This window comes from Aulonocara stuartgranti, assembly GCF_965226115.1.
Source record: "Aulonocara stuartgranti genome assembly, chromosome: 18".
Taxonomy (NCBI): domain Eukaryota; kingdom Metazoa; phylum Chordata; class Actinopteri; order Cichliformes; family Cichlidae; genus Aulonocara; species Aulonocara stuartgranti.
Genome location: NC_138954.1, coordinates 35,596,446 through 35,609,247, shown reverse-complemented (window position 1 = coordinate 35,609,247; position 12,802 = coordinate 35,596,446). Strand labels below are relative to the sequence as shown.

At 39.9% G+C, this 12,802-nt stretch overlaps 1 protein-coding gene across 1 annotated transcript; it reads left to right on the top strand.

Moving 5' to 3' along the window:
* Nucleotides 1–5,611: 5,611 nt before the first annotated feature.
* cyp7a1 (cytochrome P450, family 7, subfamily A, polypeptide 1) lies at nucleotides 5,612–12,307 on the top strand. The gene is made up of 8 exons (XM_082514030.1): nucleotides 5,612–5,785; nucleotides 6,409–6,649; nucleotides 6,798–7,007; nucleotides 7,201–7,395; nucleotides 7,492–7,691; nucleotides 10,000–10,130; nucleotides 10,270–10,448; nucleotides 10,547–12,307. Exons 1-8 carry the CDS (start codon nucleotides 5,703–5,705, stop codon nucleotides 10,847–10,849), a joined length of 1,542 nt encoding a protein of 513 aa, XP_082370156.1. The 5' UTR covers nucleotides 5,612–5,702; the 3' UTR covers nucleotides 10,850–12,307.
* The last annotated feature ends 495 nt before the right edge of the window (nucleotides 12,308–12,802 follow it).

Below are 12,802 nucleotides of genomic sequence, written 5' to 3'. Positions count from 1 at the left end.
AGCTTCCAGCAACTTATTCAAAAGTGAGCACATTCAGATTTCATTTTCTCATGGGTTGTATCTCGACCCTATAATAAGAAGGTAATGATTTATTCCTCCCTTCAGCTCAGTCTTAGGATGGCAGTAGACCACACGTTCCTTATTAGTAACCAATGCAAAATGGGGAAATTTGGCTCGGGCCACTTTGCTATTCAAAAACCTCACAGATACAGTGGGGCAAAAAAGTAAAAATCCATGAATTCACATGGTAGGATTTGTAAAGAATTTATTCGTAAATCAGGGTGGAAAATAAGTATTTGGTCACCTCAAACAAGGAAAATCTCTGGCTCTCACAGACCTGTAACGTCTTCTGTAAGAAGCTTTTCTGTCCCCCACTCGTTACCTGTATGAATGGCACCTGTTTGAACTCATCATCTGTATAAAAGACACCTGTCCACAGCCTCAAACAGTCAGACTCCAAACTCCGCCATGGCCAAGACCAAAGAGCTTTTGAAGGACACCAGGAAAAGTATTGTAGACCTGCACCAGACTGGGAAGAGTGAATCTACAATAGGCAAGCAGCTTGGTGTGAAGAAATCAACTGTGGGAGCAATCATCAGAAAATGGAAGACATACAAGACCACTGATAATCTCCCTCTGTCACGGTCCTGGGTCTTATGACCCAGTGTTTTGAGTTTCAGTTCTTTTGATGTTCATAGTGTATGTTTAAGCTTATCAGGTTTCCTAAGTTTATTTGTTATCATGCCTAAGTGTTTCTAGTTCTTATTATTTCCCCCTCGTGTTCCAACTATGTTAAATCTCCCTTGCCCTTCGTGTGTTTCATGTCTGTTGTCTTATGTTGTTATGTCTGCCTCTCATGTTCCTGTTTCATTTTGGAGAGATCTCGTGTTTTTATATTATGGATTATGTTTTGAGTCCTTTGTGGTACTGTTTCGTGTTTCCCTAGATCTCAGTTATGGTTATCTTAGGTTTTGCTCTTTGGCTTCGTCATATGGCTTCCCTGTGTTCCATGTTATGTCCACTGTGATGGTTTTGTACCATATTTCAGGTTCCTATATTCTGTCTCCCCAGTTGCTGTTAAGTTTGCATGTTTAGAATTCAGTCAGTGTGTTTCCTGTTTTACTTTGAAGGTCCATGTCTCATGTGAGTGTTTCTAGTTTTGCTTCCCTTGCCTCGTCCTGCTTTATTACCCTCAGCTGTTCCTCCATGTGTTCCCACTTCCCCTAATCACCTCCTGTGTATTTAAGTCCTCTGTTTTCAGTGTGTGATTGTCAGGTCGTCTGTTGTCCACGCCATGTTTCCTATGCCATGCTTCCAAGTTTCTTGTCTAGGTTTTTCTTATTGTTTGTTTAGATTTCCCAGTTTAGGTTTGTGTTAATTTTGCTTCAGTTTGCCTTGCCCTTTGTTTGTACCTTTTTTACCAGCCATATTAAACGGCTCGCTTTTTGTTAACATTCAAGTTTTGTTCCCTGTTCCTTGGAGTCTGCATTTTGGGTCCTTTTTCAATTCATACAGTCTGCCCTCGCCAGACTGTGACACCCTCGATCTGGGGCTCCACGCAGGATCTCATCCCGTGGGGTCAAAATGATCATGAGAACGGTGAGCAAAGATCCCAGAACCACACGGGGGGACCTGGTGAATGACCTGCAGAGAGCTGGGACCAAAGTAACAAAGGTCACCATCAGTAACACACTACAACGGCAGGGAATCAAATCCCGCAGTGCCAGACGTGTTCCGCTGCTGAAGCCAGTGCATGTCCAGGCCCGTCTGAAGTTTGCCAGAGAGCACATGGATGATACAGCAGAGGATTGGGAGAATGTCATGTGGTCAGATGAAACCAAAGTAGAACTTTTTGGTATAAACTCAACTCGTCGTGTTTGGAGGAAGAAGAATACTGAGTTGCATCCCAAGAACACCATACCTACTGTGAAGCATGGGGGTGGAAACATCATGCTATGGGGCTGTTTTTCTGCCAAGGGGACAGGACGACTGATCCGTGTTAAGGACAGAATGAATGGGGCCATGTATCGTGAGATTTTGAGCCAAAACCTCCTTCCATCGGTGAGAACTTTGAAGATGAAACGAGGCTGGGTCTTCCAACATGACAATGATCCAAAACACACCGCCCGGGCAACAAAGGAGTGGCTCCGTAAGAAGCATTTGAAAGTCCTGGAGTGGCCTAGCCAGTCTCCAGACCTCAACCCCATAGAAAATCTGTGGCGGGAGTTGAAAGTCCGTGTTGCTCGGCGACAGCCCCAAAACATCACTGCTCTCAAGAAGATCTGCATGGAGGAATGGGCCAAAATACCAGCTACTGTGTGTGCAAACCTGGTAAAGACCTATAGTAAACGTTTGACCTCTGTTATTGCCAACAAAGGTTATGTTACAAAGTATTGAGTTGTATTTTTGTTATTGACCAAATACTTATTTTCCACCCTGATTTACGAATAAATTCTTTACAAATCCTACCATGTGGATTCATGGATTTTTTTTTCACATTCTGTCTCTCACAGTTGAAGTGTACCTCTGGTGCAAATTACTGACCTCTGTCATCATCTTAGGTGGGGGAACTTGCACAATCGGTGGCTGACTAAATACTTTTTTGCCTCACTGTATAGTGAAATCTATCTACAGTTATAAAAGTACAGGCAAAACAAAACCCAGTCCTACATTGTAGAGGCAAGCAGGAGTCACAGAACAGACACTGTCTTGTGTGCAGAGTGGCCTTTTTTCACTAGAGTAGTTACCTGTGTGCGCTCAGTTTTTCTTTAGAATTGCTCAGTCAGGCTTTAACAAACTGGGATATCAGATAGAGTTTGCTTTCAGAATTGCTTCGAGGTAAGTATGATTTAGTGGTTTCAGTGGAAAGTCAAATTTGTCATCTATATATAAGTCCTCAATATGTTTCAACCCCCTTCCCCCCACTCTAAAAACACCCTGTCCATTTGTCCTGGTTTAAACAAATGGCTATGTGTTATTGGCATTCTTACTGAGAGATCAGGTAATTTAAGAGATTTCCTGATTTGACTTAATATCTTTAGAGAGTGTTTAACAACAAAATTACACCTGATCCATTTATTAGAGGAACTGGTGTTAGAAAACAATAAGGCAGGTAATGAGGTTTCAGATACTGTTGCTGACTCTACCTGAAGCCAGAGCGGGAGATTATCATATCGGTGGTCGATGGGCGGACCCCACTGCCAGTGTAATAGAGCTCTTGAGTTTGCAGCCCAGTAATAGTGTGTAAACACAGGGAGACCCAACGCCCCACAAGAAGTACTTTTTTGAAGATGAGCTTTGGATATCCGAGGGGTTTTCCTGCACAAATAAATGAGAGAATCAATGAATCAGGCTGCTTAAAAAACTTAGGTGGCAAGTAAAGAGGGAGGTTTTGAAAAACATAGAAATCGTGGCAGAGACACCATTCTAACTGCATTTATTCGACCAATCAAAGACAAAGGGAGCAGTTTCCATTTTTGTACAGTCACAAAACTGACACTCAGCTTCTTTTGTAAATTCAAAAGCTTTTTAATTTCACTGGAAGGTTTTTGGCTGCTGCAGACATGCATTAAAACTTCCTTATTTAAAATGCCAGCCTTTGCTTTTCACAGTCTGTTCAGTCTTCACATTGTTAAACAGAGATGAGTGTACAGCAGTTCCAATTGTAGAAGGGCTCCTCTCTTTTCCCAAGTCCTTATCAGTTCCCCTGACTTCTTTTCCTTAACTTTAATGTCATCAAGGTCAAGGAAAGAAGACAGGCGGTGCTTCTGGAACACACCTGTCTTTGTTTTTCTCTCTTCAGTTGTAGGTGGTGTGAACAGTGGATCCACCTTTTTTCCGCCCCTAGGTGGAGCCGAGTCTATGAGCTTGCTGCCACATATGTTCAAGCGATCTGTTCATCAAAGGCTGTGTACTTAAGTCTGGCTGTGACTGAGCGTCTCTGTCAGGTTGTTTTTATCACTATAGTGTATCCTGCGACCCTTATCTGCGCTGTCTTGTCAACGATGCAGTTTGCAGCTGGACCTTATGCCAGTCACTGACACAGCCTTCAGAATCACTGTTATGCTACTCCTTTTGCATAGTTATCTGCCATTCTGCAACTGCCCAGCTTTGCTAGGGTTTCCAGGCTGCCCAGACGACTCTTAAGAAACTCAAGGAAGTTTTCTCTGGGTGTTTGTTGTGCACCAGTGTTTTGGCCTTTAAACTTAGTACTTTCTTATTTTCCATTCTTTTGATCTCGTTTGGTAAAAATGATAAGTGGGGGTAAAATCTTGTGATGAAAATTTTATAAAAAGAAAAGAAAAACAAATAAAAACCGTCATTAACATGCGCTGAAGACCTTGAACTGAGACAAACACTTTATTGAAAGAGAGATCATAGCTAACAGATCATCTGGCTTTGTGCTTTTCAACCTTTTTGCACCCACAGGTGCACAAGAAAGACAAAACACACATCCATGTATTTATCCCTGCAGTATTTATTGTATTATGAGATGAAGGTACTTTGATCACTTAAGCTTACTGAATCTGGGAGGGATCAGACAGGAATGAATGTGCACAACTACAAAGTTAGTTCCTAACATTTCTATATAAACATGTGTTATATCATGAATTAAATATGGATTTATGAAATTTGGAAATCCCTGATTTTTGTTTTTATTTTGCATGTCATTCCAACTTTTTGGTACCTGAGTTGAACAATAATAGTTTTGGGGGCTTGTACATTAAGACATGGTTGTTACTAACTCATCAGGCTGCAGTTTCAGGTATGTTGCTTTACTATGTTGTTTTATTTTTTTCTAGCAAATCTTTGTTGAGACTTGTTAGTATTTCCAAATAGATTACTGATTCATCACTCTTACATGTTCGGTGGCACACTGTGCGACAATGCATGTACTTCAGTTTTATTTGCTATTCTTTTAGTTGTCTTTCTTGATGAACCAGATTTTATCACTTCTTGCTCAACTGCAAGTCTCAACAGAAAGCACATGCCATGCAACGTCAAAAGAAATTTTCATTATGCACACAAACAGACACAGAAGTGACCTTGAATCTATTTATCAATCCAGATGCATTATCAGGATGCAGTCAGGCAACACTGTCCATGGACTCCGGTCAAGGCCAACTCTTACACACACACACACACACACACACACACACACACACACACACACACACACACCTGGAATCCTATTTCTCAGAAAATATAAACATGTTACTTATTCAGTACATTTCTAAGAAATTGCTGTTTGAAGTTTTCATGTAAAATGTAAATATTCTTATTCTAATATTCTTGCAAAATTTCTGTAAATTTAAAAACAAATGCATCATAAAAGACTTTTAACTTAAGATGAGAGCTGTTTTTAGCCACAGATTTCGGACAGCACAAAATAAATACAACATGTAAACAAAAATCCACACACATCCAAGAAAATAAATTTGCTTCTTCTTTATAAAATTAACTTAATAACTTCATTGCTTATTTATTTATCTTGCACAATGAAAACGCCTAACTGGTTCCTTGTTGAGATGTATCTGGTGACGACATCATCAGACCCACCCAGAGGCTCAAAGGAAGTATAAAAAAACCTGCTGCATGCTGCTGTTCTCACACAACTGTCACTCTCAATAGCACACAAGCTGCTCACATATTCTGCAGGGACGGGTGGGCTCGACTGTGTGGATCTTTCTACCATCATCAGCATGATTATAAGCATTGCTCTGATTTGGGCAGTTGTTGTGGGATTTTGCTGCCTCCTCTGGCTTGCTGTGGGGATAAGACGCAGGTAAGACTTAAGAAAGAGCATGTAGGATGTAATGAAGGACATGAATCTTAATTTGGGCTTGAGTATATTACTTAACTTCTGCATATATTGAATTAAACACTGACAGGAATGTTAGGATTTTGATTAATTTTCAGCTTACAGCACATAAAAAGAAGAAACCTTTTTAATAGAAATGCACAAGAAGAATGATTATTATTTTCAAATACATGAGTAACACAGAGGTGACTGCTATGTAGCTATGTCAACAATCAGTCCTGAGTTGTAGGTTTGCAAAGTTTTGGAGTTGTTGTTGAGATGCAGCCAACATTTTGCTCTCTCTGATTCATTGTTTTATTTGAACATTTCAGTTTAAACTTACCTGTATTTGTAAAATAATGACTTCTTAATAATACTGAGATATTAATTTATTACTAAATTAGCTGAACTATATGAAATGCACAATATGTGCTGCTGCCAAAATCAGTCTAAAGACGTCAGTGCAGCCGAAGTCTTGAAGAAATCATTGACGCACATGCCAGACAAATGAAAGCTTTTTCATCCGGAAGTTACAGAATTCGATCCAGACAACTGAGATCCAACAAAGTGAGTTATCTCTGTGATCTCTTTCTTGTCATTGTCCTCAGGCAACCAGGTGAGCCAGCAGTTGAAAATGGTTTGATCCCCTACTTAGGTTGTGCTCTCCAGTTCGGGGCCAACCCACTTCAATTCCTCCGCAGCCGCCAGAAGAAGTACGGCCACATTTTCACCTGCAAAATTGCAGGCAGGTACATCCACTTCCTGTGCGACCCCTTCTCTTACCATTCAGTCATCAGGCAGGGAAGACACCTTGATTGGAGGAAGTTCCATTTTGCTACATCTGTCAAGGTAATTTTATGACGTGATTTGATCTTTTATTATAAAAGATATATTATATGAATACATCATATAGTCTGTTAGGACACTTTTCTTGATCCACTTTCTCATTGTATTGGTCGATCTTTCGATAGTCCTGAAGCTCTTCTTTCTTTACAAGGCGTTTGGTCATGACAGCTTTGATCCTCGCCATGGCCACACCACAGAGAACCTCCATCAGACGTTTCTGAAAACACTACAGGGGGAGGCTCTTCCCTCCCTTATTGAGACAATGATGGGGCACCTTCAGGATGTCATGCTGAAATCAGATACACTCAGCCCAAGCAAGGACCACTGGCAGGTGGACGGCATATTTGCCTTTTGCTATAAGGTCAGTAACTTGAATTTAGAGTGAAAGCATTGGCCCATGGAAGATGCATTTCTCTTGAATAGTCATGATGTAGTAACTGCAAAGGTTCTACACCTATATTCTCTACTCAGGGTGGGACACAATTCATGCCACATATGTGAGTAAAAAACCCTTGAAATAGTCATTTATAAGTTTGTGCTCTGCTGTTCTTCAGGTGATGTTTGAATCTGGTTACCTAACTCTGTTTGGTAAAGAGCTTGGTGAAGACAAGTGTCAGGCTCGGCAGGCAGCCCAGAAAGCTTTGGTGCTCAATGCTTTGGAGAACTTCAAAGAATTTGACAAAATCTTCCCGGCACTTGTGGCCGGGCTGCCTATTCACGTGTTCAAAAGTGCCTACAGTGCCCGAGAGGTTAGTAGGCTGTCAGAGTCAAAGGCCTCTGAGCCATTTGTAACATTTTCATCCTCTAATATGTTTGAATGTTCTTTTTTTTACACTCTTATGTAGAACCTAGCTAAGACCATGCATGCTGAACACCTGTCCAAGAGAGAGAATGTGTCCGATTTAATCTCCATGAGGATGATCTTGAATGACTCCTTATCTACCTTCAATGACATCAGCAAAGCCAGGACCCATGTTGCTCTGCTCTGGGCCTCACAGGCTAACACCTTGCCTGCTACCTTCTGGAGTCTCTTTTATATGATCAGGTAAGCTGGTAATGGGCTGTCTCATGAAAAGCCATAAGGAATAGTAAATCAAATTGTGTGTCTAATCAGTCTCGTGAGTTTTACTCTGTGTACGAACATCACACGATCCATCCATCTTCATCCGCTTTATCCGAGGCCGGGTCGCGGGGGCAGCAGCCTAAGCAAAGCATCACACGATAACAAAAATAATTAGAAAAATACAGCAATAAATGGTACAGTAGTAGGACATTACCAGAAAGTTGATGCTGTTCATCTGGACATTGTTTTGCTGTGAAATTTCAATCAGTAATAGGGGCATTCAAAAGGTTATGTGTACGAAAAACCAGTGCATACAAATCAGTATCATAAATACACTATAACATAGAGGGACACCATCTCTACAGACACAGCAGCCAGGGAAGCAGAAAAACATCATATCAAAAAAGCCCTGACATGTATCAGTGGTCCCCTACATGTCACTGCTTCAATAATGAGGATGTATGCTGGCCTGAGCGTCAGTCAAGGACGTCATTCATGTGAAAAGAAAATGAGGAGGGGGCCTAATGGCACATCATTCCCCATCCTGCAACGCTCTGATTGTAGCCACTCCTCAGCTCTCTGTTAATAGTGCTCACCATGACTATCTGCACAGTATAGATTATGGATGGTTCTTGTAGAGAACCAGTTCCCAGTAGTCCAGTTCCTTGGAACTGTTCTACCTGCCCGTAGATCCTGCTTATTGGTTCTTGCAATCACGCTACAATTAGCTGATTTCAATTCATGTGTCAGAGGAGGAAAATAGCAGCACAGTCTGTCCTGATTCTCATCCCAACCGGTCGCAGCAGATGGCCCCGCCCCTCCCTGAGCCTGGTTCTGCTGGAGGTTTCTTCCTGTTAAAAGGGAGTTTTTCCTTCCCACTGTCGCCAAAGTGCTTGCTCAGAGAGGGTCATGACTGTTGGTTTTTTCTCTGGATGTATTATTGTAGGGTCGACCTTACAATATAAAGCACCTTATTGTTGTGATTTAACACAGTACAAATAAAATTTATTTGAACTGAAATTAGGATGGGGATTTAACTTGGTTTGTAGGACCAACAGGTTCACATTGTTAAATGGTAATTATGAGACAGAGTAACATGAAAGTACTTTCTCCTGTGAGTAATTAAGTAAAATACTGCATTACTTTTAAGAAATGCATTCAGTGTAAGATGTGTAATTATTACATTTATTACTTTTTTATTACTTTTATTTTTTTTTTTTCAACACCCGAACATTTGACCACACAGCATGTAATTAATTTGTACAAATGCAATGTTCTTGATATGCTTCTTAGCGATGGTGGTGACTCTCAAAGGGGAGCCAATGAAAACCCAATAAGGATGATAAGAGAATCGATAAGGAACTGAATTGATAAGTGTTATTGACATTGAATCACTAAGTTCTTATCATGAAATTGACCTTTGACATTGTTAGTCAATGGGGAAACCTGCAGTCAGCTGAGACTGAAGACTTTTGAATGGCGAGATGAAATGTTTCCCACCAGATTTAGCTTTAACAGAATTAGCTTTCCTTACATTGATGACTGAGCATGCATCAAGACTTCGCAGTATTCTTGATACCTTATCACAAAGTCTTGTTGACCAATCACTGTGCAGTTTATATCCGAGAGCACAGCTCTTTTTTTTTTACAGATCCTAAGTAGGGTACCTATGGTTAAGTTATGTCATATGTCACATTACATGCAATAAAAAACTAATTGTCCAGCACTGCATGGAGGTAAGTTGTTTCCGGCTATCTAAGGAAATACTTATTATAAAAAGTAATGCTGATGTACATTGTAGTGTTACATTGATCGCTAACATGAACATGAATTTTTACCCTCTACACTCACAGGTACTATCATGGGCCATGCCTTTGCACAGGCTACATATTTTTGTTTGTTTTGGGCCAAAGACTCGATTAGATTGGAAATCTACATGTGCTGGACAATATGTGATGTGATACATCCCACATGACTAAATATTAAAAATTGAGCAGCTTTTCAAATATTTTTTTTCCATAAACACCTTTCTCAAACACAACAAATGTATTAATTTAAAATGCAGTACGCAGCCCAATACCAATAACTTCTGCTGAAGAAAACTAATTGTTATTACAATAAAAATAATATAGGACATAAGATAACATAAGATAAGATAACTCTTTATTGTCATTGCACAGTCATACATAGTACAGTAGTACAATGAAATTGGAAAAACTGTCCTACGTCTTTCACTAAGCACAGAATAGTGAAAGAAATACACACAGTAAGAGGTTGTACCTCTGCGCAGGAGTCCAGATGCTATGAAAGCCGCTCACAAGGAAGTGCAGAAAATCCTGGGAGACTCTGGTAAGACAGTTGACCCCAGCGACCCCTCACTGAACCTCACCAGGGACCAGCTGGACAACATGCCTGTTTTGGGTGAGATTACTTATTTTACCCAGTCATTAGATCACTAGAAGAAAAAGTGACATACCTAATATTGCTAAATTAAAAGACTAGCGTTCAGAATTTTAGCATGAACATATTCGCTTTATGTCTGTCTCCTTGATGTCTACAGACAGCATCATTAAAGAAGCCATGCGTCTTTCCAGTGCTTCTATGAATGTGCGTGTTGCCAAGGAAGACTTCCTCCTTCACCTTGATAACCAAGAAGCTTACCACATAAGGAAAGATGATGTCATAGCCTTGTATCCACCTTTGCTGCACTATGATCCTGAAATCTATGAGGATCCCTATGTAAGAGCCGGATGGGTTATAAATAAGAAAAGTCTCTTCACCAAGAAATTACTGCATTTTTTATTGTTCTTCATTTCTTTCTCCTCTTCACTCTGCAGGAGTATAAGTTTGACCGTTTTCTGGACAACAAGGGTCAGGAGAAAACCACTTTCTACCGCAGTGGGCGGCGGCTGCGTTACTTCTACATGCCCTTCGGCTCTGGGGTCACTAAATGCCCGGGCAGATTTTTCGCTGTGTATGAGATCAAACAGTTCTTGACTCTTGTTCTGTCTTACTTTGACATGGAACTTTTAGACCCTGGTATCAAAGCCCCGCCTCTTGACCAGTCCCGTGCTGGCCTGGGTATCCTTCAGCCTACGTATGATATAGACTTCAGGTACAAACTAAAATCCAGTCAATAGGTTCTGTTGTGTTTAGACAGAGAGATTAAAGCTCATATTGTAAATAGTGTATATATTATACAGTTTTAATGAAGATCCATAACTACATATGAATGTTTTTTCTGCTTTGCGTTGCTTCTGAAGAACATATGTTGCACACATGGGAGGAGCCCTTACTCTTAGGCTTCAGAGAATCTAGTTTATAGTTTGTTAAAAATGATAAGTAGTTCCAGTGGACAGACTGGAGACATATTTGAGAGACAAATACATTTGTAGTACTGACCATGGGCGGTTCATGTTTGATCCAGGTATGCATTTGATCCTGTTAACTGTTTGCCAAAGCAAATTTCTGAGCTTTTCTAAAATCCAAGCAGTCAGTTATAAAAGGAATTCACTATGCCATGACACTGACTTGTGATTATATACATGGTCTAAAGTATAGGGAGCATTAACATCATACACAGGACCTCAGTGTCTGTCAATAAGACAGTTCAGAAACCTTGTGCACACTGCTCAGATTCATTCTTTCTTTTCTTCTCAGATAAACGTAAACTCCTTCCAGGTAACCATTGTTATGACATATATATCATTTTTTTGTTAATATAAAAATGAAAGTTAGGTTATCAGTTTAAAAATTAGAGGCTTTTGGAAAGACAAAACAAAAAAACCAAAACAAATGAAACTTTGATTAAATAAAATTCTTTACTTATCACTGCAGTGTGTTACCATTAGCATTCATCAATGAAATCGTACATTGTGAGTTGAAGTTGCTGCGGGCAGCCTTTTTATCAGTGAACAAATTGCTGCAATCAGACTCATTTACTGTCCATCAGCCTTGGAATTTGCTCTCGCTGGCACTCTCATGCTGTCAGCCAGCGCTGACCTTTATGCTAGCATGCATCTACCTTTTTAGTATCATTATTACAAGCCATGCGGTTTAATAATGATAATTTTAATTGGTGCAGTGAACATCGGTAGACCTAGAATGTAGGGATGTGGTGTAAAGACCCATTGATACTTTGGTTAGTTAACTCAGAAAGATCAGTTTGCAGCTGCTTCTAAATATCAAATTTAGAAGCAGCTGCAAATACTTTTACGTGACATGAATTATAAGCTCCGTAGTTCATAACTGAGGATATATTCAGGATGTGAAGGAATGCTCATTTGCACAATGAAGGTGTCTGTGATTGCTCATTCAAAAACCATGTTTGGTTTGTAAACAGCACGCTTGGCTGTTTTATATTGTGAATAAAACACACTGTGAGCCACAGTCTAAGTGCTCGGGGAAAGAGGGTGAATCAGTATTTATGTCCATGCTGTATTTAAATGCATTTACCTCCAAACATGGGAGTAAATTGGAACAGATTACATTCCCTTTAAATTCTGAAGGTTTTTCATTGAACTGAGGGACAGTCCACATGTGTCTTTGTTAACTGACCTTCTGTGCAAACAGATAATAAATCAATAACATTGCACTCATCTGTGTGTGTTTGTTTTGATGTACCTTCTAGTTAAAGTCAATACAAATAAAAAAGAAAGACTTTTTCTTCCAATAAATTATATAAACAGGGTTATTTAACAGCTTTCCCACAGACACAAGATGTTGACACAAACCATATATCAGTAAATATTTATGTATATGGGTGAAAATCAGACTTTGCAGTTGTTAAATACAAAACAGTCAAAAAGCATCACAAAATGAAAGGAGGAAACAATGGAGATAATGGGATGTTATAAAGTGTTGAGTTTGAAGTCAGCCACACACCACTTTACTGTGTATTTGTGTTGTGATGAAGACTAACATTAAGCATTAGTGATCATAGTGCCATGAGGTGAAATTCCTTTCACTGTCATGTTGCTCAGGGACCACAACTGTTTCATGGCATCAACACACTGACAAGTGTTTGTATGTGAAATACAAAACTACATCATGAGGCTTTCCTGACCTCACTGCTGTCGTCTTTTTATCTTCTC